Here is a 25,046-nt window from a genome sequence, read left to right as displayed (position 1 = left end):
TACTCATGCATCTTCTGTCACTCCTTCAGACTATCTGAAGTGGCCAAGAAAAGCAAGAAAGCAAAGGACAGCGAAAGAGACAATGGGTTGTACCCAATGTTGTCATTCCACTCTTGCAAGAGACTTCTGCTTCTCCAATGACACTTCGCCCTCCTCTCCTCTCCTGGCTGTGGGCAGGATTCCTACACTGCAGGGGGTTGGATTAGATGACCTTTGGGGCTCCTTCCAACTCTACAATTCTATGATTCTGTGCAATTCTTCGGATGTTCACGCACAGCCTTGAGGTGATGCTCACCATCCTCATCCCTTCTCCGTTCGAAACACCGCTCGCCTCCACTCAGGCCAATAGGAGGCGGCCGCTGGAGATGCAGGTGGCCGTGATTGGCTGCCGCTGTTGCCCGGGCGACGGAGGAGGAGGAGGAGGAGGCGTGTCCCCTCGGCGTTGTTTTCGGTCCTCCTCCTGCTTCTCGCCCGCTGGCAGCAACGAGGGCGCCCTGGGAGGCGGCATCCTTTCCGGAGGCGGAGCGGCGAGACGGAGGGAGGCAGGGGCTTGCCTCTCGGCTGCGCGACCCCCGCTCACTCCAGAGAGCCCCCAGCGCTGCAGGGAGATGGGCTGCGGCAACTCCAGCGCCGGCAGCAGAGGTGAGGGGCAAAGCGAGAGGCTGGTGGGGCTGGAGGTGGGGGCTTGGCAGCAGCGCCAGGGAGGATGCCCTGAAGGGTTCTTGCAGGGAAGAAGCCTGGAGGCAGGTAATGGGGGGGGGGCTGGAGGGCAGCAAGGGAAAGAGGGCTGAGTTGTTACAAGAGGAAGGTGTCTGGGAAAGGACAGAGCAGCGAGGAGGCAGAGGAGAAGGCACGGTCTGTTCTAGAAGAAAAGGAAGATTCCCTTTGTGTGACTGTGTGTCCGGCAGGCGTCGAGGAGAGGCAGCCGCACACTTCTAGAAGTGGCTAGAAACTTCATGCCACGCTCAAGCAGCGCTGCTCTCAGGCAAGGGATGCAATGCTTGATAGGGGCGTGCAGGCGCAATTCACTCCTGCCTGCCTCTACCGCCCCTACTACTACTACTTATTACTGTATTATTATTAATTGACGGAAATGAACAAAAATGTGTGAGGTTCCTCCCACCCACTCCCTCACTGGAAACAGCTGAAGCTGGGAAGGAAAAGGGGGACACACACCAAGTACGCTGCTGGAATGCCATTCCTGAAGCTGCTTTGCAAAAGCAGGCAAAGAAAAGATGTCCTGCAAAGCGATGCAGCCTGATTTTTTGGCGTGTGGGATCATACATCTCTTGGCTGACAAGTGCAGGGCTGGACTGCTGCGTGTCTATTTACTAGGCGTGTGAATAATGTTAGGAGTGCAAAGAGGCTGGCTGGAAAGAGTTATGGTCCTTCTCTGCAGCTGACCTTTCAGCATGACTTATCCTTTATTTCAAGCTCTTTTTTGTACTTGGCGCTGATATTCCCTTCCTGAAAGGATTTGTCCTCTCCCCCCTCCCCCCAATAATACAAAAGGCCTTTTCTTTTCATCCACTTAAAATGCACATAACTCAGGGCGGGAACAATTGACTTTGCATTCATGCATTTGTTTGGCCCCACATCCTTGCCTCTCTGATGATGATGCTTCAGGTTTTCTATCTGTGAATGGTTCTGCTTTAAATCCGTGGATGTTAAATCATGGGAAAGTTTTTTTCTGCATCAACATTTGACAAAAATGTGACCAGCATTCACCCCTTAGACGTTTTTGCAGCCCAGTGTCACTTGGAGTGGTTTCCAAGAGTTGTCATCCTGTTGCAGCTTGCTGGATTACCAGTGACAAGCTTCTTTTATGTTTCATGGCTGTAGAGCATTTTGCATCTATGCAGCCCTATAATCAGTCCAGGAAGCACCACATGAATGCAGAAAGTTATGCTGTTCTATGGACCCTAAGATTAGCGTATTGTTTCTTAGCCTTTGGAGACAGATGCTCATACCGCTTCTTCTCTGCATATAATTTTCATTAAGTTTTCTGTTTTACAATTTAAGATACTCATTTTACATCCCTAATATATCAATGACTTCCCTTCTTCTCTTTCTGTGGTTCATTTTACATATCATAAATCCCTGCATATTTTACAAAAACTATACCATTCAGTATTCCATTACTGCATCCATCAAAACTTGTTTACACTGTTGAATTTATCTTAACCCTGCCAGCATTTTCAGCTGTACACAATTATTTCCCATATATTCAATGTTTTCCAGTCATCTTTAAATGTATGTTCTTCTTGTTTTCTTAGCTCATACCGCTTCTTAGTGGTCCCGAAAAACAATGCATTCAGGTGTAATTACATCATGACTACTTTCATTACATTATTATGTTTATTTCCATTGCTTTGCAAATGCTTGCAGCTGTCCAATGTTATGGATTTTGCTAGTATCTAAGTTCCACTGAGGTCAGTGGAACTAGCTCCTAAATGCACTTCCAGTGTTGTAACACTAAGGCTGCAACCCTGCACATGTTTCCTAGGAGTCTGCCATATTGAACTCAATGGAGCTTAACTTTTGTGTAGACACATTTAGGACTGTGCTCCTGGGGAAGTTGGGATGTGCTTTTGATAGTGTCTAGCGCTTAGCTTCTTGGATATACGATGTTTTCCAGTGGATAGCAATGCACATCCTAAGCACGAGTTCCCAGTAACTTCTGCCACTGTAAGATAGTCCAGGAACATAAACATTAAAAGCAAGCTGTTCTTATAAGAAGGGTTTTGCTTTGCACCTCAACTGTTTGAGGTGCATCCAAGAAATGTAATGTTGCAGGGTTATGAGTGAACTTATTTGAAGTTACTGCTCCCAGCACACAGACTGGTAGAGGGCCACTGGTCTGGGTCAGCTTTTCCCAACCTGATGTCCTCCAGATGTTTTGGGCTCCAACTTCCATTGCCCCAGCCAGCATTGACTATGGACCTGACAAGTGCATACACTCAGACGTAGGCCCCAGTGGTGCTGACTCCCATGTATAGAATTGTAGCCTTGGAAACAGGAAGGCTCTAGTCCTATTCATACAGTAGGGTTTACTTTCAAGTCATTATGCTGAATGACTATATTCTCATGAGCAAAGGTGAAGATTCTTGGGTACTCCTGCAGGAAAGCATATTTAGAATTATGCTTCTTTAGTGTTCATGCCTGCCATATATACTCAACTTCCTTTATCCAAAAGAAAATGATTTTGTCTATTGAAAATATGTGAGAATAAATTCTCTTGCTTAGACTGCATATAGCTGTCAAAGCAAATATTTTTCCATATCCTCAGTGGAAAAAGTATTAAAAATTGGTTTGTTTTTCCAAAGGTATTTGCACCAGATGCCTAAGATTAAGACTACAGTTAGCTACTTTCACCTGAACACTCAACTATTCTGGGCTCATTTTGTGATATCAGGTAGCACGGGCTTTGTGGTAAATAAAAACTAAAACTGAAATTCAAACTAACTGGTGCTGGGGGCGGGCGCATTGTAATTCCATATTTCTCTACTTGTCATCCCATTCAAGATTGCTTGTTCAGAGTAAATCCACAACAATTCCATGGCAGCGCTTTTCATTTCAAATCCTTTCTTGAGAAGAGGCATGGAGTTGTGCTTCTTGAAGGATCAAATGGTGCAAGTCTTATCTCCAGCAAAGAGTCTTGTGGCATCTTTACGACTTAACAATTTTGCTAGGGCTGTATGATTCAGGGCCTGATCTGATACTTTGTAGCAGCCCCAATCTGACCCCAGGTAATCCAGAGCTGATCCAACCTGGATTCAGGTAGACCCAGAACAATCCAGGGCAGCTTCAACCTGCTGTGGCCGCACGCACACCGGGCTGACCTGAATCATCCCGAGTTGGATTGGGATTTGGCCAGAGCTAGAGCACAGCCCCAGGACTTGCTATGGCATAGTGACTCAAAGTCTACATCATGAGATGCATAAAGTGCAATGGGCATGGTGGGACTGGGGGGTGTCGAGGAAGTGTCCCATTTGAGAGGCATTTTTGCAAAAGTCATATGACCTTCCCCTTCCAACAGGACAACTATGGGAAGGAGTAAAGTGGTGGTGAGCCCCATTGGCATGTTCTTTTGCATATTTTCATACTGAAGTGATGTACTTCAGCTTTGTAAAGAGGGTTGCCAAGAGCAGGAGGGCAGTAAAGGGGGAGGGAAATAAGGAAGCCCAATTTCACTTTCAGACAAAATCCTGTCCTAATGCAAGCCCGAATACTTCTGAGGCTAGCTGAGCCAAACACCTCCATGTCCCAATCGAGATCTTAGATGACTCAAACTCTGCTTCTGGGTCAATTGATCCTATGAAGGACAGGCTGGAGTGTAAGCACCTGAGTTTTGATAAGTGTCTCCCCTACAATGACCTGGATGGTACATTGTTGATGGAACAATGTGACTCAGATCATCATCTACGTGGCTGAGTTGGCATTATGATCCTCAATTGGAGAGAGGGCAAGGAGGACCATTATAACATGGACTCTGACCCCATTAGAAGAGTGACTGAAGCAGACGGAAGTACTTTTTGCAAATATAAACTTGCAGTTCATTGATGTTAAATAGAGATTTTTTTTATATAAAAAAAATTACTTAGGTTAATTAAACATTGGCTGTTAAATGAGCCACAGTTCCAGGGAACATAAAGCATTATTAACCTTAGGAAAATGCTCATGAAGCTTGTAGGTTTGCATTTGCAAACATGTTATACAATTTGCCCCTATTTACAAGATTGAAAATTCTCATCTGGCCCAAACACAAGAGGGTGGTGATTTTTGCTACAGTGATTTGTTTATTAAATCTCATCTGGTTTATGTATATATCAGACAAAGTAAACCACTGTTAAATTAGTGGTGCAATGGAGAACATATTGAAATTCTCATGTAATTTGCTAGCCCCCCCTCTGCCTTTCTCTCCCACAATCATATTTAACCAGCTAGTGGCCTGAAGAACAAGGACGCGGGTGGCACTGTGGTCTAAACCCCTGAGCCTAGGGCTTGCTGATCAGAAGGTCGGCGATTCAAATCCCCACGACAGGGTGAGCTCCCGTTGCTCGGTCCCTGCTCCTGCCCACCTAGCAGTTCGAAAGCTGTACGCCGGCTCCCTTGGCCAATAAAGTGAGATGAGCGCCGCAACCTCAGAGTCGGCCACGACTGGACCTAATGGTCAGGGGTACCTTTACTACTGGCCTGAAAGCCAGATCTGACCCCTGAAGCAAATTAGCCTTATCCCCTGGCAGGCTTACAAAATTTTAATTAAGGTATGTTAAAAGTTTGCCCAAGTTTCCTAAAGAAACATTTCTTTTCAAGCTGTAAAAAAAATAGAGATTTCCCACACTTTCCTATTTCACTTCTGCTTAGATCCTTCATGTGTAATGTCCCACCCTCTGCCTGAATGCTTGTGGTCCATATCACTGAAAGTCGTATTTCTAGAGATGGAGTCATTCTTTGATGAATGCCCAGTTCTTTGATGAAAGTCAGTTCATTTAACTTATAGAATAAGTTGACTCCCTGGGAAAAAGAAGTTGGCTACCCCTGCTTAAAAATCAGCTTATGCATTTTATTTTAAATGGGATGAATGGTGCAAATTCTCCAGAAGGTAATCATTCTGATTGCTTAAACTGGAATATTATAGGAAGCTGCATAGGACAAAGGCTTAAGAGATGGCCGTGTATGATAAGTTTGACCAGACTCATCTGTGGCTGTCACTTGTAATTTTTCAGCTGCTTTAGATATGCTGCCCACATACAGAGCACCATGTGCCCATATACGAGGTGAATGGTTGAGATCATGCTGGAGAGTTTGAAATTCCTTGTCATTCCCCTCCTTTCTATTTGATAGAAGGAGAAAGACAAAGAGGAGGGCTGAAATCCCCATTCCTAGGGACCTGACGAGATGAAGCTGTTCCTCTTCCAGCTCCTGCTTTCTTCTGCAGGATTTGGTAGGAAAGCAGAGATGTTTGCATCTGACTCTGCTTTGGAACTTTCTGCTTTTGGTACTGTAAACAAACAGTGGTGCAACTGAGTGCAATTCTCTGGCAATGGATGGAACATGTTGGAGCCAACACAGTGTGTGGTATTCAACTGAGTTTTATGCAGAGTGGACCTCTTGACAGTAATGGTTGTAACTGAATCATGCTCATTAATTTTCTATGTCTCTACTCTGAGCAAAACTTAGTTAAACCCACCCACCAATTCCTTCTTTAGGGTGGCCATCTCTGCTTTGCCCACCCCACACACGAAAAAAGAGGGCAAAGGTTTGCATAAAATTGCATATGGTAATTTAAATGTATTGTTTGGGAATTGTTAGCAAGGTTGCAGGTTCAGTCCTAGACAGCTGCATATTCCTGCACTGTAGGGGGTTGGACTAGATGATCCTCAGGATCCCTTCCAATTCTATGATTTGTTGTTGTTTAGTCATTTAGTCGTGTCCGACTCTTCGTGACCCCATGGACCAGAGCACGCCAGGCACTCCTGTTTTCCACTGCCTCCCGCAGTTTGGTCAAACTCATGCTGGTAGCTTTGAGAACACTATCCAACCATCTCGTCCTCTGTCGTCCCCTTCTCCTTGTGCCCTCCATCTTTCCCAACATCAGGGTCTTTTCCAGGGAGTCTTCTCTTCTCATGAGGTGGCCAAAGTATTGGAGCCTCAGCTTCACGATCTGTCCTTCCAGTGAGCACTCAGGGCTGATTTCCTTCAGAATGGAGAGGTTTGATCTTCTTGCAGTCCACGGGACTCTCAAGAGTCTCCTCCAGCACCATAATTCAAAAGCATCAATTCTTCAGCGACCGGCCTTCTTTATGGTCCAGCTCTCACTTTCGTACATCACTACTGGGAAAACCATAGCTTTTACTATACAGACCTTTGTTGGCAAGGTGATGTCTCTGCTTTTTAAGATGCTGTCTAAATTCTATGATAGGGGCCTCCTAACAACTCTCAGCACCCTTAACGAAATACAGCTTCCAGAATTATTTGGGGAAGCCATGGCTGCTTACAGTGGCATCATAGTGCTTTAAATGTATGGTGTGAATGTGACCTTAGAAGAGGGATTAAAATAAAGGGCTGTCCTACTCATGACCACATCAATCCTTTTCAAAACAAGCTTCTTAAGGATTGCCACTTTTCTTTTTCTTTTTCTTTGCTGGCTCATGTATCTACCTAGAATGCAGCTTGAGCTCTAAACATTAGTAAGTGATAATGGTTATCTCCATAGAGGTATAAAGCTCCACCTGCTGATTTTTGCAGATAAAGTGCTGTTAAAGGCAGATGATTAGCTCTTTCTGTGAGTGCTTGCCTGCCTGATGTCATCATGAATTTTGCTTAGGTAAGAACTCTCTGCAATTTAAAGCACCTGCTTAGTAAGTGTAATAATAGCTCCTGCAGGTACTCTAGGTACAATTGTGCTGCAAAGTGTTATCGATCTTCATGGATCAAGGGATAAACTATTACGCTTCCATCCCCACTAAAGCTTTGAGCAATATCCCAACTTTCAGCCTTGGTCTTCTGCTAGGAAAAGCAAACTGAACCTTGAAGATTAGAAGGACACACAGACAGGGGAGGGAACTGGGTGTTTACACTCTGAGCTGAAGGTTACATGCTGGCACAATAAGAAACCCTTTTAGTTCCAAGAAAAATTGCATTATGTATTTATTTATTCCTGAAAACCTAAGCAGAGGAAGTTATCTATCGAATAAAGTATGCCAATACAATTGCATTACCCTGTTATGCTTACCTCGCCTTGTAAATAAACAAGAACCACTATAACGAATAAACTAATTGAAACAAAACTAAATTCCACCAACAGGCCCTTTGGTTTCAAGTGTCATAAGCAGTGCTTTTTCCCATAAAAAATGTTTAGGGGTACTCTCATTTTGACCCAAGAAAATCACCATTTTATAGTTCAAATCAGGAAAAATAAATACAGTAAATGGACAAAAGTACAAAGATTCACAAAATGTTTAGGGGTATGCGTACCCCTGCGTTCCCCCAGAAAAAAAGCACAGGTCATAAGAATGCCCCATTATTTATTTATTTTATTTATATTTATTACATTGATTACATTTGTATATCACATTTACCTTCCAAGGATCTCAAGAGGGGTGTACATCCCCATTTCATCAACACAACAACCTTGTGACACTGCATCAGGCTAAGAGATGGTCTGCAGGTATGTGGAGCAAAGAAATAACAATTCACATGGAAAATCATAACACATCCCCCAAAACATATTAAATAGAAATTTAAAATTCTAAATTACGCAAGTTGACTACATCTGCATATACTTACTGGAGACTTCATTCGGCTTGCAGCATTTAAAGAGAAGGGATTGAAGGCAAGAAATGAGAAGAGTGAAACTCATGGGTGGTGCAAGGACCAGGAGGAGGTTGGCAGTTGTTGTCATTACAAAATATGAAGCGCATCGGGCTTATTTTGAGCTGAGTTGTGCTTCAGAACCTGTTTTTAATGACAGGCTTTAGTTCTGGAACATAGGGGCATATGCAGAGCTCATCGCTACTGAATAACTCTTCCCAGATCCCACATACAGTAGTGTAGTGGCAAATTCAGAAGTGCTGGGTCCCAAGAGTCACACACAACGAGGGGCAAACAGCTGGCTGCGGAGCCTTGGGTGTAGATAGCTTGTGAGTAAGTCTCCAGCTTGACGCTTCAAGCAGAGCATATAAGAGCAAGAATTGCAACCTTTCCCCAGAACAGCCTGTCTCCTTCCTTTCTGCATGAGTCATTGAGAGATGCCTCCTAAGAAGGCAGGTGATTCTGCTGTACCAGGAGCGATGGGATGGAGTGGACCACAGGAAGCAGAGTAGAAGAAGACAGGGGCAGAACGGTGAATCATGATGCAGAGAAGCAGCTAGCAGCTACTCCAGTTGGCACAAACTTCCCCAGCCTGGTGCCCTCCAGATGTTCTGGACTACAACTCCCATCAGCCTCAGCCAGCATGGCACGGGTAACAGTGAAGCAGCTATTTAGGTTGCAGTCAAGCAAGGCAGTGGAAGCTGCCCAGCTCACAATTTTCATGGGAACCATTTTTGAGAAGGTGTTGGGCCTGGGCAGGGTAGCCAATGCTGAGCCATCCAGATGTTTCTGGACTTCAACTCCCATCAGCCCCAGGGAGCATGGGCAATGTTCAGGGATGATGGGAACTGCACTCCAGTAATAACTGGCGGGCGCCATGTTGGCTACCCTGGTCTTGGAGGACTCCCTATCCCAGCTGATCAGCAGGTCTCTATTCTCACTCCTCTTTTATCTATGAGTGTTTTTTCACCTGGCTAGAATATCTTTTGTTGGCTGGAGGATAGAGAGGGCTTTGTGTGCAGTAAGTTGCCTACTGCACTATGGTAGAATTCACATTTGTTGCTCTGTCCACATTGGCCTCTGTTTTCACCCATTACTGACATGTGGCCCCTAGAAAGTTGCCCAAAGGGGGGGGTGGCCCTCAGGCTGAAAAATGTACTAGAATGTTGGTGTCAGTACACAAGGTCCCATAGCTCAGCAAACATAGGTAAAGGTAAAGGGACCCCTGACCATTAGGTCCAGTCGTGGCTGACTCTGGGGTTGCGGTGCTCATCTCGCTTTATTGGCTGAGGGAGCCAGCGTACAGCTTCCAGGTCATGTGGCCAGCATGACTAAGCTGCTTCTGGCGAACCAGAGCAGCACACAGAAACGCCGTTTACCTTCCCGTCAGAGCGGTACCTATTTATCTACTTGCACTTTGACGTGCTTTCGAACTGCTAGGTTGGCAGGAGCAGGGACCGAGCAATGGGAGCTCACCCCGTCGCGGGGATTCGAACCGCCGACCTTCTGATTGGCAAGTCCTAGGCTCTGTAGTTCAGTTTAAATTGCAGATACCATTTGCTTTCTCCTGGCTGGAGGTGGGGCAGTTATTTGTTGAAAAACCTGACCTATCTCCTGGCAAACCACCGGACACAGAAATCCCTTCTGATAAGGATTCATTAGGAGTGAGGTGGGGAGATGCTTCTCAACTTTTGAACTCAGTTTTAATTTGGAAATGATTCGGACAACATGGGATGTGCCTGTTTCTTGCTCAGGAGTGTGCCAATCAATCAAGAAATTGCTAGAAATTGTTCTTAGAGCTGATAGTTTCCTGCGAGCTGATGAAACCTACAGCTGACTCATATACTCCAAACTAAGATATAATCTGGTGTCGGAAGCATGGAAAATCATTCACTATTTTCCTGTGCAATTAGTCACTTTGATTTAAGCTGACCAAGCTTTATCTGAACCGCCCAGAGTCTCTGTCTGCATGTTTGTTAGAATGGCTGTGTGTGTCCTATTTCTCCATAGGACAGGCCTCTCTTTAAAGGGCTGCCTGGTTCAGAACCGGTTCAGAGATAAACGGCTATATTGAGGGAGTGCAGAGACCTTGGGGTTGCCCATCAATGCAGGTAGCACCTGGAGAGTAGACTGAACAGGCAGGGACACAGGTCACTTGGTTTTCCTTGCTGTTTTGACATGTATTGAGTTTCTCTGTAAGTTATAGTAATTATTTCTAATTCTGCATCAATAGATATAAATTAGCATGTGGAAATCTGAGGCAAATCTGTGAACTTTTTGTCCTGTTTTGGTAATGCGTTTCCTGTGTGATGTGTGCCTTTCATGGAGAGGGGGGTGATGGTGATGTAAGATGGGCAGTCCAAAGGCCCTAGACTACAAGAAAATGGTGACCGACCCCTTATATTGCCTCCTCCTCTTCTTATTTCCCCTCTGTCTGCTTCTTCTGTACAATGAAGTGGCTGTTTCTAGCATCTGATGCCAGTCAGGATGAGGTAACTGACCGAGAGCCCATCAAGGGGGGCAGATTTGTCTTGCTTTGCTTTCCAGGACCAGCCCTATCATTTGGAAGGGTGATAGAGCTGCTTCAGGTGGGGGGTTCAGTGTGGGTGGAAAGTGGCAGCTAGATGTTGGCACACAAAGCTGTGCGTGCCATGCAGCACGCCCCCTACCCCTCAGCTAACCTATTGCCCTCTGGTGTAGCAGGAAATGCTGCCCCATTGACAATGCTGAGGTAAATTTGACCTGCTAGTTTAGTCAGCTTCTAGGCATGGAATGCAAGGGGGTCCCATTGTATCTTTTTGTCATCTAAGTAACCGAAGCGCAGGTCACAAATTCAAACCTAAGTTCTTACAAGATGAACTCAGTGCTGGTTGTCTGGGGTTTTCCACTGTTTGGATTTGACCTGCTCTTGCTATCTTCTCTAAGGGACACGGGTGGCGCTGTGGGTAAATGCCTCAGCGCCTAGGACTTGCCGATCGCATGGTCGGCGGTTCGAATCCCCACGGCGGGATGCGCTCCCGTCGTTCGGTCCCAGCGCCTGCCAACCTAGCAGTTCGAAAGCACCTCCGGGTGCAAGTAGATAAATAGGGACCGCTTACTAGCAGGAAGGTAAACGGCGTTCCATGTGCTGCGCTGGCTCGCCAGATGCAGCTTGTCACGCTGGCCACGTGACCTGGAAGTGTCTCCAGACAGCGCTGGCTCCCGGCCTCTAGAGTGAGATGAGCGCACAACCCTAGAGTCTGGCAAGACTGGCCCGTACGGGCAGGGGTACCTTTACCTTTACTTACTGCTATCTTCTCTTTATTTATTTAATATATTTTTTCTGTTTCCCTCTGATATATTTTAAATCTGATGCCGCTTAGCTGCTGAATTCATTTCAACTCAAAGTGGGGATACTTTAATGAGCAGTGTAGGACAAATCTCTGGTTAATTCCACTTCAGAGTGGAATGTTTTTTTGTCTCTTTAGAATAGCTACCAACAATCCACGGGCAGCTTACCCTGCACAAAGCTGATTCATTTCAATGGAGCTAATGCAGGACTTGTCATAGTCCAGGTCAGACTCTTTCTCTTACTAATCTGTTTTTTTAAAAAACAACAAAACGCAACTCAAACAATTTAGTATCATCAGCAAACTTGGTTGTTCACTCCTAGCCCTACATAGTTTACAAACAAGTTAAAAAGCACAGGTCCCGATACAGATCCCCAAATGACCCTGTACTCTACTTTCTACATTTCCCCATTTGGAGAACTGTCCATTTGTCCTTCCTGCCTGCTTCCTGCTACTTAACCAAGTCCTAATCCGTCAGAGGACCTCTCCTCTTATTCCATGACTGCTAAGCTTACTCAGGAGTCTTTGCCGAGGTGCCTTGTCAATAGCTTTTTGAAACTCCCAAGTATACTATGTCAATCGGATCACTTCTCTCTATTGTTGTTTATACTCTCAAAGAACTCAGACATGCTGTCTCTGCTTCAGCAAGGCTTGCACTTCTTAGGATGCTTCATATTTAAGAATATTTTCCACCAGTTTTCCCAGGAGAGATGTGAAGCTAGCTGGCTTGCAATTTCCATTATCCACCCTGGATTCCTTTTTATAAATTGGTGACTACTTTCCAGTCTTCAGGGAATCCCCATGCATAGAATATGCCCACCTCCCTCAACTTTGTGCTCACTAGATATTTGGAACTACAACTCCCATCATCCCTCACCATTGGCCATTTTGACTGGGGCTGATGGGAGTTGTAGTCTAAAATATCTGGCGTGCACCAGGCTGGGAACATATTATACGTAGGGCTGCCTCTGAAGAAAGTTCGGAAACCTCAGCTCGTGCAGAATTCGGTGACCAGGTTACTCACTGGGGCAAGAAGGTTTGAGCATATTACACCGATCCTGGTCCGACTTCACTGGCTGCCAATTAGTTTCTGGGCCCAGTTCAAAGTGCTGGTTTTGACCTATAAAGCCTTAAATGGATTAGGACCACAATACCTCAAGGACTGCCTCTTCCCATATAAACTGACCCAGACTCTGCGTTCATCATCTGAGGCCCTTCTTCGTGTGCCTCCCCCAAGAGAGGTCTGGACAGTGGGAACACGAGAACGGGCCTTTTCTGCAGTGGCTCCCCATTTGTGTGGAATGCTCTCCACAGGGAGGCTTGCCTGGCACCTTCATTATACACCTTTAGGTGGCAGACGAATACATTTCTCTTCAAACAGGCCCTTGGCTGATTGACATCCAATGTCCTTTTAAATGTGTTGTGGGAGGGGGAAGATTATTGGTTTTGGGTTTTTTCTTATTTTTATTATGTATTTTGCATTTTTTATACTGTAATTTTATGTTGTGAACGACCTACAGATGAAGGGTGATATACAAATTAAATGATAGATAGATAGATAGATAGATAGATAGATAGATAGATAGATTAGATGATAGATAGCTACCAAAACATTCAAGTTCACATTAAGCCTTAAATTTAAGGTGTAACATTTTTTTTAAAAAGTGCCCAATGTCTAGCAGCACCATTCTACCCACGTCTACTCAGAAGTAAGCCCTACTGAAGTCAGTGGAGCTTACTGTCAAGTGAACAGGGTTAGGACTGCAGCAGAAGCTGTCTGTGGGCTACTTCCCTGCAGGCTTCATTGAATGACATTTCAGCAGCAATAAAACAGCCTTTCATAACAGGGGAGGAAGAAGGAGGTCATCCTTAATTGATTCCTGCCTTCTGTGCATTTAGTGGCTGAGTGAGTCATGAACAGGGAGCTGTTGATATGATGGGGAATAAAGTGTGGTGTTTGTTGTTGCCTTTCATTCTGCTTTTTTTGGATTCTTTGTATATTTTTTATATGCCTGCCTTTCGAAGGGTGTATTAATAACAGATGTTTTCTAACTAATTGGCAATAAAAAATGTTACAATATTTAAAATGGTTCCAAGTTCAATCCTGGGAGGGGATCGATGTCACTATGATAATCAACCTGATCTTTAAATGCAGTGGCTAAGAAAGATATGTCTTAGTGGAAAAAGCTTGGAGAGTCACATTTGGGTTAGGGCTTGCTGTTGCTGGCACCAGTTTAACAGCCCTGCTGTCACTCAGCTCTTTAGCACGCCTGACACCAATATCTTAGAAATGATGGAAGTGGAAATTTAAGGGGTGCATTTCTGCTCATTAGTGGTCTCTTCATGATTTATGTGGATGCCCACCCCATTTGGTTGTGTATTTTTTGATGCTTTGTTTATGATTTATGATTTGTTACGTTTGTAGTTATGTAATTTTTTATGTGTTGTAAGCCGCTTTGCACGTGGTTTGACCTTTGGAAAAGTGGCATATAAATAAATGACTGATTGAACAAGTGATACCAAATTTCTACACCCAACCTTCATTTTGCTCTTTCCATTCTAGATACTGCAGGAACAGCAATAGATGTGTAAGTATATATCTTTTGCATTGTCTATAAAATATTTTGAATTATCAAATGATTACCAGAGCCAGTAACCATCTCATGATAGCTTCTAACCAGGGTTGGCAGGTTTTAAGTCAAGCTTCCGTTGTAACCTTCTTACTTGGGAGCAGGCTCCACTGAATTCAAGAAATCTTGAAGTCTCTGGGCAGATGGGGATAGCATTTGAACTAGGCTCTCATCAACTGTGGATTGTTGTGCAGCTGGTGAAAAAGTTGTCCATGCTTGAAAGTCCACAGGACCCCTCCCCACACAGGCTCACCACGATGCACTCCGTAAGGTGGACATGACTGGCCCCCTTCCTGCACTGACCAAACAAGGATGCACCTATGGCATGCATCAGTTGTGGGGGTGGGGTTAGCCTCGGTGTGTGCCCCCACCACAATTATTTCAGCATGTGGAAGGTGTGTGTTGAATGAACCTGCCTTCTGTTTTTTCTGTACCTGAAGAGAAACCCAGCTTGCATTATTTTATTAATGCAAGAATTAAATCACCGAAGCAAATTCATTAGTATCTGTTTGAAAGGCTTTTCTGTCTTGCTGTGCATGAGTAGCGTGCTTGCAAAAGAAATCACATTGCATTGGGCTGTGTTTCTGCTCTCGGCTGCCTGCTGCCTGGACCTCAGTATTCCTAGCTGGTGATTCAGGATCATATGTTTGTTTGCTGCATTTATGTCCCATTTTTTTTCTGCAAAGAGCTTAAGGCGGCATGTATTTTTCTTGTTTCATCCCCACAACGACTTTGCAAGGTAGGTTAGGCTGAGAGTGAGTGGCAGGCCCAAGGTCACTCAGTGAGTTTCGTAGCTGAGTGGGGGGGAGGGAATTTTAACCCTCCCAGTTTGACACCCTACACCGCACTGGCTGTATCATTTTCTTCACCTCTATCACCGCAGACGCAACCACTTCGGAACCTGGAAATTATTCTCTGTGTGGGTGGCCGAGTGAGAAAGCAGAAGGGATCCTTGCGCCTTTCACAGTTGTCCACATAAGGGAATTTCAGCGGCTTGCATGTCCAGATACACCTGTTGAAATCTCATTTTCAACACCACCGTGAAATGTTCAGGTGCCAAATGCATAAACAACTCCTGCTGAAATTCCCTCTCTGCCTGCTGTGCTTTCTCTTGGGGCTCCTTAATTAATAGAGCAGATGTTAAGTGGATGATGAAAGCAGTGGGGTGGTTAAGGAGGAGCAGCTGGACTGCAATAAAACCACAAGTCCCGGGTAGCTAATTATAGCAGTAATGAACGTCCTCGATCCATCATTCTAGGAGCTTTTTCTAAGAGTCAGTCACCAGGCAGGAAGGAACGATGAAGTATGTAGATGTATAAAATACTAGTTTGCCACCTTTTTGTAGACGGGAGCTTTCCATAGCTGCACAACAATAGGTGAAGCCTTTGCTGATGTGGAAATGCAGTGAAGGGAAGATGGCCTGCACCTGTTGAATTCTACCTGTTGTGTTAAAGGTACAGAGCCTCTGTTCTTTTCTTCTTTTTTCTTTTGAAGAAGCAAAGCGTCAACGCCATTTAAAAAAAAATGCATTAAAGAAATTGTGTCAATAGTAGCTTTCCAGGCCCATTAACTTACTTACAAATACGCTTACCTTTAAGCATCATGGTAGCTGACAACCTTATAGATTTGGATGAGATCATTCAGATTTGCAACTTTGGGGGTGTTTGAATGTATTGAGTTGTATCCTATGTTGGCCTTACTTAGAATAGACCTGTTGAAATCAATGGACATGATTAACTTTCGTCTATTGCATATGTAAGTACTTTAATATAAGACTTAATTTTAAAGTGTTTTAATAGACGATTGATTGATTGATTGATTTAGTACCTCACTCATTCTGTTGCCTCTGCCACTTGGGATGGCTTCCAGCATGAAAACACAATAAAACATTAAACATTATAAACCTCCCTATACAGGAGTGCATTTAGATATCTTCTGACGGTTGCATAGTTACTTATCTGCTTGACATCTGATTGGAGGGTGTTCCACAGGGCGAGTGCCACTACTGAGAAGGCCCTTTGCCTGGTTGTCTCTAACCTCACTTCTTGCAGTTAGGGAACCGTCAGAAGGTCCTCGGAGTTGAACTCTCAGTGTCTGGGCTGAACCATGTGGGTAAAGATGCTCCTTCAGGTATACTGGGCCGAGGCTGTTTAGGGTTTTAAAGGTCAGCATCAACACTTTGAATTGTGCTTGGAAATGTACTGGGAGCCATTGTAGGTCTTTCAGGACTGGTGTTATATGGTCTCAACAGAAGCTAGAGATCTTGTGGGTGGTACTGCTGTCTCCCACATAGTTCTTTGCCACTGCATGATTTTCAGAAGCAACATAAATACTGGAGCATAAGCAAATATATAAAAATGTTGCTTTTCATGCATGACCTATGCAGGTGGCAAACTTTACTATTGTGTGGTACAAAAACATTCCTTGTACAGCGTACAGTATGCATAGCTCTCTTTCTGTGCTGTGCTGTGCATACTAGATTATTAATGCTTGATGTTTAGCTGTTTGTTTATATTATGTTGGAAGACACCCAGAGCGGAGCAAACCTGTCAGATGGATGGGGTATAAATAAATTATTATTATTATTATTATTATTATTATTATTATTATTATTAAACTTCCAAAAATGTTTGACAACCAAGGCGCGGCTTCCGATTGGCTGCAGAAGCTTCCTGTACTCAATCGGAATCCGCATCGGACGTTCGGCTTCCAAAGAACATTTGCAAACTGGAACACTCACTTCTGGGTTTGCGGCGTTTGGAAGCCATAACGTTTGAGTTGCAAGGTGTTCAGGATCCAAGGTATGACTGTATTTGAAACTAAAAACAAGAAGCTTTAACACTGCCATTGAATTGTTTCTATTTCTGAAGGGCTCTGGACTAAGAATTTTTGGACTGAATCAAAGAAAGGCACATTTGTGGAATGCACCAAGGGATATTTAATGACCTCATAAAGTAGATGGGACCTCAAAGCTTGCCAGAGACAATAGAGCCTGAAATATTAGTGGGAAAACAGAAAAGCCGAAAAGCCCTGATTGTTAACTTCTTCCTTCTCAGTGGAGACTAGCAGGGTGGAAGGCAGAGATGCCAACAGGTAGTGGAGCCAGAGCAGATGGCTGGTTGAACTAGAGCCAGCATGTCCAGTGGTTAGGGGTGATGGGTATTTTAGTTTAGCAACATTTTGAGAGCCAGAAGTCCCCTCCTCCTGCCCTAAAATTTTCAAATTCCAGAAATAGCCTGTGACCAGAAATGGCAGTAATAAACTTTTGAAGAGGGGTGTCTTTCCCCAGATAGAGATAGCAATGTGAGTGGCAGTTCTGCTTCCAGAAATGTTGCAAACGGATATTGCATGTAAGCTAATGGAACTTTGAAAGCTAATAGCGGCCAACTTGTTTTTTGTAATTTTAATTTGCTTTAAGCTTCTTAAAATATTGTGTTTAATATTACTGTGTTTTAATTGTTGTAACACACCCTCGTACCTTAGGGAGAAGGGCAGGTAATAAATTGTAGTAGTAGTAATTATTAATGTGTGTGGTGATGACGATGACAACAATAAAAATAATTTTATTATTTGTACCCCACCCATCTGACTCCCACTCCGGGCAGCTTCCAACAAATATAAAAGCATAATAAAACGTCAAACATTAAAAACTTCCCCATACAATGCTGCCTTCAGATGTCTTCTAAAAGTTGTATAGTTATTTATCTCTTTGACATCTGATGTGAGGGTGCTCCAATAGCCGCACATCATAGCAACCAGAGTTGTGATTTTGTTAAAGTAGTCTTTACAGTCAAGAGCTTTCAACTTTGCATTTAGGAATTCATGAGAATGCTTTGCCTCCTGCTGGGAACAAATAGATCAGCTCTGCCAGATGTTTTGGACGGCAACTCCCATTACCCCCAGCCCACACAAGCTATCAGTATTCGCTAAGGTATTTCTTGAGTGTTTAGACATTCACAAAATCTGACTGGGATTGTTGACGGAAGCATGTGAACCTTCCCCAAAGTTTGGAGATTGGCTGTAATATATAAACTGCCACAGTAATAACTCCTACATTATTTATCTCTGGAGAGGAGAATGCTATGCAGAAATGTTCTCCAAGGACTCATGTTCACAAACCTCCCCTTTTTGTCCTTCATTCAGTGCTTCTCTGCAGGCCTTGAGGCCCCTGGCAAAGTTATGGTGGTGTTCATGTGTCCTGTTTCATCATGGACAGTCCTCTATTTGAAGGGCTGCCTGAGAAAGGAAGGCAGGGGCACTGAAGTTACCCATCAAAAGTATGACCTCCACTGTAGTGAAAAGTACTACATTTCTGTTTAAATTACAGTGGTACCTCTGGTTACGTACTTAATTCGTTCCAGAGGTCCGTTCTTAACCTGAAACTGTTCTTAACCTGAAGCACCACTTTAGCTAATGGGGCCTCCCGCTGCTGCCGTGCCGCTAGAGCACGATTTCTGTTCTCATCCTGAGGTAAAGTTCTTAACCTGAGGTACTATTTCTGGGTTAGCGGAGTCTGTAACCTGAAGCGTATGTGACCTGAAGTGTATGTAACCTGAGGTACATCATTTATGGGGTACAAGCCGGGGCAGTGTGTGGAGGTTCTGGGCTTTCCAAACGACAAGACCCCCTTCTCGGTCTCACTGAAAGGAAAACAGAGCAGTTTGTTTGATGTTCTCTTGGCAGCAGGAGTTGCTGGAAGGAGGTTACAGTTCCTCTTTTTTGGTGATACATATGCTACACCCCCCTCATAAAGTGCCTTCTAGTGAGCTCCTTCCTCTATTGGTAAGCCTACTTGGCTTGCTTGGCTTCAGCTGCACTCTGAGCAACACTCTCAAGGACTACCAGATGTTTGAGAGCCTCACTATGTTTCAACGTCCACAACAGTCCAGAGTCCTACTGCATCAGGGGCCGTGAGGGAAATGCCTGGAGCTGCTTGGGGCAGCTATGACATTCTCCTATTTCTGTCAGCAGAAGGCTCAATGAAGTAGGAGAATGAGTCATTGGCAAATACAGTCAAACCTTGGTTGTCGAACGTAATCCGTTCCGGAAGACCGTTTGACTTCCGAAACGTTCAACAACAGAGGCGCAGCTTCTGATTGGTTGGAAGAACTTCTTGCACACAAGCAAAAATACCTGCGTCGGACATTCAGGTTTCGAGAAATGTTCAAAAACCAGAGCATTTACTTCCAGGTTTTCGGCATTTGGGAGCTGAAATGTACAATAATGGAGATGCTTAGGAACCAAGGTTTGACTGTAGAAGTTTAGCTATCGACAGAAAGGGTTGGGTAGGGAATCTAAAACCGAGTTTCGACAATCTATTTTGTCATTTATGTCATTGCAGAACAGAAGAGTCAGTGTCAGAAGATGACAAGAGGAGGTATGTTGCCGTGGGTTGGGGTGAAGTTGTACGATCCAAAATGGATTTCCATTTCATGAGGAAAGAACACAGGGAAAGGAATGGTTATTAGGTTATTATCCCAAACCAACAACTGTATTTTGGTTTAGTTGCATGAGCAGAGATTCCTAGGGAGTTTAGCTGCACGCCCCCCCCCCAATATATTGTTGTCAACTCAACTTCTGCTTTACCCCCTGATGCTGGGAAACAGTCATAGTACAGAAGCAAATTAAGGACCTTTCTTAGAGTAAACAATGATGCATAGAAGGCTTGTGAGAGGCCACATTCTTTAAACAGAATGTTTGATGGAAAACTGCTGTAGGTTATTCAAAGAGACTCTTAAGAGGGGAGGCTACAGGGTTAGAGCCCTTCCTCCAGTTAGCTGAGCCTCCCTCCGCATGTTGCTCAGGCAAACAAGATGGCTGCGCTAGTGAACCGTCAATTGGTAATAGTCAATTGATCGATCGGTGCAGTCTGTTTTCTATGACCAACTGCACAGTTTGGCTTGCTATGCCTTGAGAGCTGATATCTGCTGTAGATGGAGAAACTGAGCTATTTTGTTGAGAGAGGGAGAGTTGAGGCTGAGAAGAAAGAGGCTGAGCCTTAAATAGTGAGCTGCTTCTGCCATTCTGTATAACATTCAAGAACTGTGTCTTATCTGTATTGTTGGGATCCATTTTGAATTTATATAATTAATAATAATAATAATAATAATAAATAAATAAATAAATAAATAAATACATTTATTATTTATACCCCGCCCATCTGGCTGGGTTTCCCCAGCCGCTCTGGGCGGCTTCCAACCGAATATTAAAAACAACACAGTGTCAGACATTAAAAACTTCCCTAAACAGGGCCACCTTCAGTTGTCTTTTAAAAGTAAAATAGTTGTTTAATTTTTAATTTCATTTAATTTTTAATGCAATACTGGATCACCTTGATCAAGGGGTTGATCCCAAACAGGCAAAACTGAGACTGGAGCAAGCAGATTGCTTAGAGTCATAGAATCGTGGAAATTGGAAGGGACCCCAGATATCAGCTAGTCCAACCCTCAGCTAAGGATTCATTGACAGATGGCCACCCAACCTCTGCTTAAAAATCTCCAGTGAAGGAGAGTCCACCACCTTCTGAGGGAGTTTCTTCCACTTTCAAACAGCTCTTACCACCAGAAAGTTCCTCCTAATGTTTAGTTGGAATCTTCTTGTAATTTGAATCCATTGGTTTGGGTCCTACCCTCCAGAGCAGCAGAAAACAAGCTTGCTCCATCTTCCATGTGGCAGCCCTCTAGATACTTGAAGACTCCTATCATATCTCGTCCGAAAAGCTGCATGATCTAGCATATTGAATTTTATCTCTGCAATGAACACGCAAGGTCACCTAAAGCAAACTACTCCCTTCCACTCTCTGTCTCCCCCCTCTTACATGATGGATGGTAATAATGCTAACTTAGGTTACTGGGTTGTTGTACTGATTGCAACCAGCTAACACGTGTGAAATGCTTTCAACACTTGAAAAGACCTATACAAATGTTAAAGTATTTAATTTTGCTACTATTAGTATTAGGTATACTCTCTGTTTAAGTTATGGTTTTAATGTTGGTGTTTTTCCATTCCATTAAGGAACTATGGAGGTGTTTATGTCGGTCTCCCAGCTGATGCGGCTACCAAGATTTCCACCCAGTCAAAGACGGTATCTCAAGGTACTTCTTAAAAAGGTGTGTGCTTTTAGTGTTTCCAGTGTGCTAGCATCTCTAATTTATCATAGCGCTAAGATAGTTGTTTTGGTGTTTGAAACTGTTAACCAATTAGAAGCCATTTGGTATATAAGCAGCAAACAAACAAACAAACAAACAAACAAGGCAGCTATGTTCACTGCTTAGATTGTATTAGATCAGTTTGGTGAAGGCTGTATTAGATGATCACTTCTGTTCAATGACTACCAAGCACTGTAGCATCTGAGAGGGCCTGTCCCAAAGCCTAGTTAGCGCTCTCCCAGTTTTCGGAAGGAGGGCTCTAGGACCCTGCCAGAGCCTCACACCTCCTTCCCAAAGCCGGTGCCCACTTAGCCAGCTTTGAGAAAGCAGTGTGAGGGCTGGGGAAGGGCATCAAATTTTGGCCTCACTCCCCCCACCCCACCCCACATGACAAGGGTTCCACCTCAAAGTACTCTCTGAAAAGTTGGGCCGCTAATATATTTTAACACTATTTGAGATGCTGGAGCAGGGGTGAGGAACCTCTTTCAGCCTGAGGGCTGCATTCCAACATGGGCAACCTTTGGGGGGGGCACAGTGGGTGGGGCCAGAGGCAAGAGTGAGCAGAGCAACAGATGTGCCTTTTATCTTTGTGCAGTTGTCCACATTTGTCTATGCAAAATTCAGAGATTTCTAAACACACACACATACATCCATTCTCCATCAAAGTCAGCAAGAGCCATTAATCACAGTTCAAGGACATATTCCAGCAGGCAAAAACACTTGTGGACTAGCACAGAGTAGGGCTGGTGAGGTGTGTAGCCTGAGGAAAGTCTTGAGGGCTGGACAGAGATGCTTGAAGGGCCTGGGCCTGAGGTTTCCCATCTCTGCTCTTGAATGCCTATGACCTCATAGTAATTGCCCCATGTACAGTATATGCATGCTTCCTGCATCACCACTGTGAGTCTTCAATCTGCTTCCTTTAATTTGTATCTGGTTAAGTTTTACATATGGGAGACCATGACAAATGGGGTTTGCCAAATTTCCCCCTAGCAGAGTTTGCCAGCTGGAAAAGCATGATGTAAATAAAACAAATAAACTACTAAATGGGTTAGGGCTGTACAGTGGTACCTCGGTTTTCAAATGTCCTGGAAGCTGAACGTTTCGGTTTTTGAATGCCAAACACCCGGAAGTAAATGCTTCCGTTTTCGAACGCACCTCAGAAGTTGAATGGCTTCCACTGCGTGGACATGTTATTTCCCCCTGTTTTCTGTAGACCGCCCTTTGCGACTCAGTTTTCAAACGTTTCGGAAGTTGAGCAGTCTTCCGGAAGGGATTACATTTGAAAACCAAGGTACCATTGTAACTGTATCAAATGTCAACCTTCAGGCCATTGTTACTTCAATCACAACTGGCCCACTTGCAATAGAAAGTTCTTTCACCCCCTGGATTATGGTCCTTATTACTCATGCAACATTTCTCTCCCAATCAGTTATCTGCATAGACCATTCTTTGCAATGGAATCCAGAGCTGCCTTTCGGCTGAAGATTTGCATAGCCAGAAGCATGAAGCCACCAAGAGCTTCTTGGCAGTGAAAGTTACAACGACAGATCAAGAGGCTGGATGCTCAAAATGGAACTGAAGCATAGGACTGTGATTTATGGATCTTTTTGATGTCCTCCGGTCAGCGTTAACTAGCAGATATATGATGGGTATTTCTGCACAAAAAGCTGACACTGTTGATCGCCAGCACTTTGGGCCATACTACAGAGTCTATGGATGACAATAGGTCTGTTTTTTTCATTTGGCTACTTTTGATAGCTTTTATATAACAAGACCATTACTGCTGTTCACGCAAGTGTTCCTAGGCTAAGGTTAGTGCAAATGAACTATTGATTTACTCCAGAGTAATATATTTGAGTAATATATGCAGGCTACTGCTGTGGGAAATAGGAGTTAGGTACCAATAGGCATTGTCAGCTATTTCTAATTACAAACTACTTTTATACTGTTAACCTGCCACTGATGGTGACATGTCACTTTTTAGAAGTGTAGGAATTGTTCAGGAAAAATTATTTTGCCAGAAATATATTCAATGAGTTGCCAGCCTACTTACTACCTACTAACGAACTGTCATTTATTTCAGTAAGATGCTAACTTGCCTGCCTACCTTTTTTCATTTTGTTTTAGTGGCTGAAAATAACCTCTACTTTTACCAAACAATCATGTGCTGTGTCTTTCATTTTGCATACAGATAATAATGATATATGTAATTAATTTTTTTTTTAAAAAAATGAACAGAAGACAATGGCAGGAAGGAGCTTGCAAGTGCTGCAGCCAGGCAAATGCTACTCATTTCTTATAATGAATTTCCATGTAAGTCCTATTGAACAAAATGGCACCTGTTCAGCCACAGTCCTTGATGGACCGTATTCAGCGCAAAGCTTTATAGAGGCGATCAAACCTCGAGTTCTGCCCACCTCTTAAATCTGGATGTGTTCTGATCAGCATCAGAGTTGGTATCTTAATCTTGTTAATGGCAACATTTCATTATGTGAAACTTCATCCCAACATTTCATTCCAACCTCTGCCTTTTATATACCATCCCGTTAAATGTTTTCAAATGCAGTTAACTTCATACTGGTGATCTTTCAGTGTAGCACCACTCAGTGTTTCTGCATGGCTGAATATGATGTATTAAATTATTGAAGCATTTTTGCATAACTCTTGTGCTGTCCTTTCTGTTTTGAAGATGGCACCTGCCCCACCAGCTCACTCCCACCATACTCATGATGATTCTGAAATGATCTGATGGACTGCAATGCTGTGGACCACTTAGTGAATCATGAGCACATACACAGGGCAGGAGTCTAAAGAGATTTAGCTGTAGGGTCACTGTATGAAGCTAATAGGTGTTGCACATTATAGGCAACTGCCTTAAACCAAGCCATCTATTCCAGTGTTGTCTACTCTGACTGGCAACAGCTTTCCAGGCTCTCAGGGAATTAAGTCTTCCATGTGGCAGTTTATTGTGGACTCAGCTCTGCTCGTGCATACAATTTCCCCCCATAGCATCTACACAACATCCTCATGAAAATGCCACCCCATATCCCTCCCCACTCAGGAGCGACCGTGTCAACAGCCTGAGCCATTTGGATGTTCCAGAGGTCGACCAGGGCTTTGACAGGAGCGCCAGTCGTATCAACACCCTTAGCAAACCACAATTCCCAGGGTTATTTTGAGGAAGCCATGACTGTTTAAAGTGGCATGACACTGTTTTAAATGTATTATACAGATGGGGCCTTATTAATTGTAAGTGCAGTCTGGTCATAAATTGCCAGGATGAAATAACTTTTGCTGTTTTGTGAAAAAGGCTGCTGTGGAATGTCAGGCAAAAGGAAGCCTTTAACCAGGGGCTTCTCTTTTAAAGGGGAGATTCTCTCACACCAGGGAGAAGAACATGCCAGTCATAAATCATGCATTTCCAGTGTTGTGGAGAGTTTATATTCTGCACTTTCCCATACATTTTTACTATCTAGATAACACTTGCTTTTAGGGAGACACCAAAGAAGATCTCAATGTACAAAGAATTTTTGATTTATAGAAATACAGAAGCAATGCCATATTTTAAGTAGTATCCCTCAAAGTGCTTTACAAGGGAGGCCAAACTCCCTAAGGCAGACAGT

General features: G+C 43.8%; 1 protein-coding gene across 1 annotated transcript; it reads left to right on the top strand.

Annotated features, from left to right (window-relative positions):
• Nucleotides 1-263: 263 nt before the first annotated feature.
• Nucleotides 264-24,084, top strand: C10H12orf75 (chromosome 10 C12orf75 homolog). The gene is made up of 5 exons (XM_053406586.1): nucleotides 264-642; nucleotides 14,209-14,233; nucleotides 19,617-19,652; nucleotides 21,290-21,369; nucleotides 22,853-24,084. The coding sequence occupies exons 1-5, from the start codon at nucleotides 264-266 to the stop codon at nucleotides 22,903-22,905; spliced, it is 573 nt and encodes a 190-aa protein (XP_053262561.1). The 3' UTR covers nucleotides 22,906-24,084.
• The last annotated feature ends 962 nt before the right edge of the window (nucleotides 24,085-25,046 follow it).

This window comes from Podarcis raffonei, chromosome 10 (genome assembly GCF_027172205.1).
Source record: "Podarcis raffonei isolate rPodRaf1 chromosome 10, rPodRaf1.pri, whole genome shotgun sequence".
Taxonomy (NCBI): Eukaryota; Metazoa; Chordata; class Lepidosauria; order Squamata; family Lacertidae; genus Podarcis; species Podarcis raffonei.
The sequence above is the reverse complement of the archived record's forward strand: the minus strand, read 5'-3'. Positions and strand labels throughout refer to the sequence as shown.